Consider the following 6,606-nt stretch of genomic DNA (forward strand, 5'->3'; position numbering starts at 1 on the left):
GTAGGACCAAAGTAAAGCGAAAGCTAAGCATCCAACTTATAAATTATAGTATAATATTGAAATATCCATAGATTTGAAGAAAATCCTGGAAGAAAGGATTCTAAATACCAAAGTGGAGTTTCCTTTGTGTGGTATTCTTTGGATTGTTGAACAAGTATTTCATGATGAAATCGTCGTCGACATTATTAAGAGGAAGCATCAAATTGTGGGTGGATCAATCATTGTTACTTTGTAGGGAGAAGAATAACTATTTTCACAAGGCATATAAGGTATACATGAGACTCAGAAGCAAGAAGAAGACAATGTTGAAAATATAGAACTTTGCAGCCAAACTTCTCATGGGGTAAAACAAGTTCACTTCTTAGAAGAAGAAGAACTAGGGATTATTTTAAAAAGTCACCATATAAGGAATCATTAGGCTAGAGCTATTGCAAAGACTCTTGTAAAAGTGGGTGGTCTTGAAGAGCCACGGATTGCATTGATAGATCATGGATTAGAGATAACTATTATGATAAGGGGTCTTTATCAAGGTGAAAGATTGCCAGCTGATATGACTCATGATTGGAGAACACAAGCTGTAAACAATACACTAGAAGATTTGTATGTTGCATGTCCAAATGTAAAAATCATTTTGGGAGATTTTTAGTTTGAGCAATATTTATTTGTGCAGGATGTATCTACTTGCCATGTGATTCCTGCCAACCCTATATCACTACAGCCCATATGGAAATGAAGGTGTTGGATAAATGGTTCTACCTAAGCAATGATTAGAAGCCATAATGGTAAGCACGATGTTTAGTTTCTCACTATATGTGTTAAGGATCTAGAGATCAAATGGGTTTTCTATAGCAAGTTTATAAAGCAAGACTATGATGGTACTGAAAGGAAAAGACTCTTGCCTCTTTTAGTAGGTACAAATGCTTTTTCTACAAGATTTATAACATTTTCAACAAATGGTTCAGTTTGTGTCAAAGCTTAAAAATATGCATAGAAATATAAGGCAATATGTTCACAAGACTCAAGTGGATTTGAAGAAGAATGGTTTGCTTGATTCTAATGAATGTATTTTAGGGATTTTTAAAGAAATATCTCATATTGATACTATGGTAGAACTTACATCTATGGTTTATTTGTAGGATAGACTCTGGAAGTGAAATGGTCAAAATATGCTCTATCGACATATATAGGGCAATTGAAGGCCTTAAAAGAGAACAATATATATATTAATCAGTTACGAGTTCGAAGTGGAAAAAAGTAAAGAAAATGGCCAAGAAGTAAGAAAAGGCTGAGAAAAAGAGAGAAGCATATCAAAAGATGGGCATAAAGGAAATTTAGGAAAAATTTAAAAACTAGAGAAGTGTAGGTAGCAAAAAATGATAAAGGATTGCATTGTGCGAAAAATGAGAAATATGCTAACATTGAAATATCACATGGCCCAAACAAAAAAAGGAGTTGTAAAATTTAATTTTTTGAGTGACAGGCTCACTCTCATATAAATTGTAAATTAAAGCACATTTAATAGTGCATGAGTGGAGTGAGTTAGGCTTTTTGGGAATTAGATAGTTTGATAGGTTACAGGACCTCGAAGGTGGCAGGCTTGCAAGGAACAAGTGGCAATCATTGATTAGAATTAGGCCCTATCCGAGGTTTAAAGTTCAAAATGCATATATAAGGTTGAAAAAACCTTACTATAAATATTCCAAAATGACTGATAATCAAAAGCTTATCTGCTCTCTCTCTCTCTCTCTGTGTCAAACATAATTGAAGCTTACTTTGTTACAGTTGCACTCCCTAGACTAGGTGAGAAGGGGCTCTTAGTCCTAGTAAAACATAATTGAGGTTCATTTGGCCCTTTTACCCTAAGAGAAGGAGTGATTCGTGTAAACAAGGGGGTGTGCAAGATTATGATTTGATGTGTGCCTTAAAATTTCATGGGACATGCATGTCTAAGCTTCAAAAAATATTTGGCATTGCCAATGTGTGCACAATTTTCCTTTCATTTTACAGCCAAACCACTTTTCGATATAGAAAGTATATTAATGAAATTAATCTAAAAGCAAAAACATAAAGCTAAAAGAAAAAACACACCCCAATAGTTACAATGCTTCTTTAGTCAACATTTTCATAATTGATTGATTGAATAGGGAGATGGACATCATTAGACATGTCAATCAATGCTGAATGGGAGCTAAATATTGATGTAGCCTAGAACGATGAATGGGGATTGGATCTAACTATGCAAGTGTTTTAATGTTCATTGTTCTCTTTATTCAAACCTTTTAAGATTGTCAAGCTCTATCTTCTTAATGTTAGAATGGCAATAGAATATATGATGAATGGTAGCTTGCGGTCTCTATATATTTGAGTAGAATGCATGAAGCTAATATGGAAGCCTTATATCTAGAGTCTAGTATCTTTAATCAACTTGATTTATAACTTATTCATACAAGTAACTTGTACACTTAATATGCTTCCAGGACATAGAATGATTTTAAATGAACTTTTAATACTTGTGTTGAACTTGTTTGGGAGAGGTAACATTAATACTATTGGCAATCGGTTGGTAGTTTCTGTAAAATTTTACGTTGCTTTAGGATGGGAACTGGGCAATTGTTTTTTGGTGAGAGGGAGAGAATTATCTATACTATTACTTAAGGAGAGGTGGGGGGCGGGTGCCACATGGCAGCCCCCACCTCCCCCACAAAAAAGAAAGAGAACGTGGGGGCGGGGGTGGGTGCCACGCGTCCAACACCCGCCCCCCGCAAAAATTGCGCCCAGCCCAGCGCTTTGCGCCGGGGCGAGTCTAGGCGCGGAGCGCCTAGTATGAACTATGCGGGAGCGTGGTTAGTGGGCTTGTTGGCTGGTGTTGGCCAGCTAGTTACCCTGAAAAGCAAAAGAGCTAAGGATTTCAGACTTCAGCGCTGTAGTGCTGTTTTCTTTATGCTTTGGAGAAATATCCCAATCTAGTAATGTTGCTTGAATATTATAACCTTGTATTGCTTGAAGTTAAATCTGCTGAGAGGTGTGGCAAAAGCTCTTTTTTTTTTTTTGGGTGGGCGGGGGGGGGGGGGGGGGATTGGGGCCCAAAAGGTTAGCTGAAGGGAGAAGCAAGGAGCAAGGAAGGTTGGTGGGGGGAGCCTAAAGGTTTCAAAGCTGTCGCTGTCGGGAAACAGTAATTAGAATAAAAATATATTTAAAAAACAGAGGATAATCGCAGCCTGCAGGCAGTGGATTTTCCTTGTGATGTGAAGCGGCACCCAGACTCCAGTGTGTCTGCGTCGGTGCCATCGTGGCGGCCCCCCCTTGCAATGCAATGGGCGGACCGACCGGGTCTACTTATTATTCTTCTCCAATTATTCAGAGAGCCGGGAAAAAAAAATCTTTTCTCCAATTATTTAAGCATAGGAAAATAATAAATCACTCTGCAACGGGCCGAATTCTGCCAACAGGTTCCCCCCCCCCCCCGGGGGGCCCTCCCGCCTCTCGCTCTCTCTCCAGCACCCTTTCATCTTTCTTCTCTTTCCATTTAGAGTGCTGTGTTTTCTGCTGCTTTTTCCATGCGTTTTCACCGCAAACCTAAGCAATACCTACCTGCACTAAGATCACCACCACCATCATCATCATCGTCCCCTCCGTCATCGTTTTGCTTCTGACCTTCGCTTGGTATCTTGTGTGCCTGCCGTCTTCCTTCTTCTTCTCCTTCTCCTTCTCCTTCGTCCTTGCAGGTTTCCATCTCGCATTGTACAGCCTTCCGCCATGAAAGCTTCCCCGCCACATCCTCATCCTCACCATCACCATCACCATCACCATCCCCGGTCCAACGGCGCCTTCGCTTCTTTCTTTAGGAGACTGCCTCACATGTCCATCGCGGCAGCAGCGGCCTCCGGGTGCTGGAACCCCTCCCCGAAGCCAGATGAAGAACTCCGGGAGTTCGAGGAGGCCCTGACCCAGGAGCTCGAGGCCCTCCGACCCCGCGGCGACGGCAGGATTCTGTGCCTTACGTGGCTGTCGGACGCCCTTGGCTTTGCCGTCGAGAAGCATCAGGACGCCGTCCACCTCATCCCCGACGCACAGTTCCCTCTCTCCCCCTGCGACCAGAAGTGGATGAACGATTACATGGACCAGACCACGCGCATCATGGACCTCTGCAACATCCTCACGGCCGAGATCTCAGATATGGAGCAAGGTAACCTTCTCATCCGCCATGTCATCCATACCTTAAAGGACGCTCCCGCAGGCTTGAGCACTGAGAAGGTCTCTCGCGCCCTTGGTTCTCTCCGTCAATGGATTGAACTGAATTACTCGACAAATGTAAAGGCAGAGGAGTGTTTTGGCATCCTGCAGGAGATGAGCAAAGGTCTTGTGGCACCAACAGAGAAGGATATATCTAAGGGGAGAGGCTTCCTTCTCGGCTTGTATGGTGCAAATGCCTCTGCGGTTTTTGTATTATATGCACTGGCCGTTGCTCTTACTCGAGGCAAGGAGCTTTTGACCATCAATTTAGATCTGCCGGCGCATCTTCCGTGGTCATCAAGCATTTCCTCCTTGCTCCATCTTGTGAAAGAGGAAGCAAGGGGCTTCACGCATTTTGCTCATGAAGATGCTAACGGAAGCGAGTTCCTAGGCTCGGGAATATGTACGACGGAGCTTCACTTTCTGAGCAGACACATAGCAACCTTGCTTACAATTCTAGAATCATGCAATATAAAACAAGGTTTGTCCCTGACCGACGAACAAGCGAAGGAAATCAAGGATGCTGAAAAGCAGAGTCTTTCCTTAACTGAGGAGCAAGCGAAGGAAATCAAAGACAGCGAAAAGCAGAGCCTGTCCTTGACTGAGGAACAAACAAAGAAAATTGGGGATACGCTTGAAGTTCTTGGCAGGTTCCTGGATGATATTGCAGGGCACCTAGATGTGCTAGGCGCGAAGTTGACTCGGATGTTCAATGCCGTTGTGGCAAGTAGATCCTATCTGTTGGACAGGCTGGGGAATTTTGGGACCTCGGACTTGATATAATGGCACTTTGCCATGTGCTTGTATGTCCCTGCTCTCGTTTTTTGTACATGCGTAAATCACCAATGTTTTTGTATGTATTATTATCCACAAGGAGTAACCAGAGGTTTATCTGTGCCATACTCTTTTTGCTGCTATGCCCTGATGAAGCACTTGTGTTTTCTGCGTCTCGTTTGTCTTTTATTGAATGGCTTTCCTTTGACATAGAAGTTTTGGTTACGAGAGTTCCAGTGTTACCTCTCCTATAATTGGTTGCATGGTTGCAACACGATGGAGCAGCCTGCAGTTTCAACTGAACATCTCCCTTCTTGCAGATTATATAAAGGCTTCTGCAGGCTCATCCAGACATGCACGAACAAAAGAGGGGTAGGTTACAGAGGATAATCACGCAGCACACAGCTACATGAAACTTCAGTTATACGATGATGGAGCTTAACAAACCCTAATAGTCATCCCGAATTTTCTCCGCAGAATAAGCGAGGCGCATAAGTTCTGTGAGGAGGTGTGCATTCCCGTGAGTGAATTGGTAATTTCTTGAAGTTAGCTATCTTGAAGAGCTTTCTTAGTTGCTATCAAGCTTAGGAATCTACTCTATTTATTTATTGATCGTGAGTTTCGTAGCTGTGCAGAGCTTAGTTTGCTACCGAGCTAACTTCAACTGCAGAAATACTAGATCTAAATCTTGCTAATGCTCTAGTCAGGTGGAGACGAACTGGATTAGCACGTGTTGATTGAAGGTCTGTAATACTAGGTTGGCGCATTTCGATCGAAGGAGACTACCCTAGTGTCCATGTTTGATCAAGGCTTTAGGGTTTTCATTGCAAGTAGTTCTAGAGGCACATGGTTCTTGGTTTCTCCTTAGGGGATCTGTCTCGCCTAGGCAATTGATCGGCTCGTGGAAGAGTTAACCCTTTTACGGCAACTCACGTGTTTCTTCTTAGACTGCGTTTACTCTTCCCCAAGAGGATGTTGAACTCTTCACCCTTATCATGATAACGTATCCAATTACTATTTTGGTTGCATGATCTCCTAGTACATGTAGTGTGGCTCGTGGAAGAATTAGCACTTTTAGAGCAACTCACGTTTTTCTTCTTGACTTTGTCTAAAATTTGAAGGTTGCAACACCCTTCAAAGGGGGTTTTGCACTTCTAGAGAAGGGTGATACATATATTACCCTTCAAAAGAAAGGTAAGAATTTTAGAAAAATAGTTATATGCCCTTCCAAACTCTTTAAAAAGAAAGGGAGAGGTCCTTCTAAATGAAAAGTTGGGTAGTCCTTTAAAATTGAGGGCTATTGAAGTTTGTCTTCTCTTCCCCAAGAGGATGTTGAACTCTTTACCCTTATCACGAGAATGTATCCAATAGCTGCGTTGGTTGCATGCTTTCCTAGTACATGTCATGTGTTAGTAGTGATAGGAGTCCAGGTTTTTTCATCATCTTCAAAAGGTTGAAGGCAAGGGCATTCTTGGGAAGTTGAACTTGTCAAGCCCAACTTTTTGCACTTCTTGTAGATGTATGAATCTTGGTTAACCTATGCGATGAGGGGAATGATGCCTAGAATGTTATTTCTACATTGGGGGAAAATCATACCTT

General features: G+C 42.1%; 1 protein-coding gene across 1 annotated transcript; it reads left to right on the top strand.

Moving 5' to 3' along the window:
- Nucleotides 1-3,473: 3,473 nt before the first annotated feature.
- On the top strand, nucleotides 3,474-5,179 carry LOC148027509 (protein BPS1, chloroplastic-like). The gene has a single exon (XM_087689242.1). The coding sequence runs from the start codon at nucleotides 3,757-3,759 to the stop codon at nucleotides 5,014-5,016; it is 1,260 nt and encodes a 419-aa protein (XP_087545368.1). The 5' UTR covers nucleotides 3,474-3,756; the 3' UTR covers nucleotides 5,017-5,179.
- Nucleotides 5,180-6,606: the final 1,427 nt, after the last annotated feature.

Source organism: Lygodium microphyllum, chromosome 12 (assembly GCF_053477565.2).
Source record: "Lygodium microphyllum isolate KBCC chromosome 12, Lygodium_microphyllum_v1.1.10, whole genome shotgun sequence".
In the NCBI taxonomy this organism is placed as follows: domain Eukaryota; kingdom Viridiplantae; phylum Streptophyta; class Polypodiopsida; order Schizaeales; family Lygodiaceae; genus Lygodium; species Lygodium microphyllum.

Excerpts from the sequence above, each read along its gene's own strand:
- LOC148027509 (XM_087689242.1), top strand. The coding sequence starts at position 3,757 with ATGAAAGCTTCCCCGCCACATCCTCATCCTCACCATCACCATCACCAT.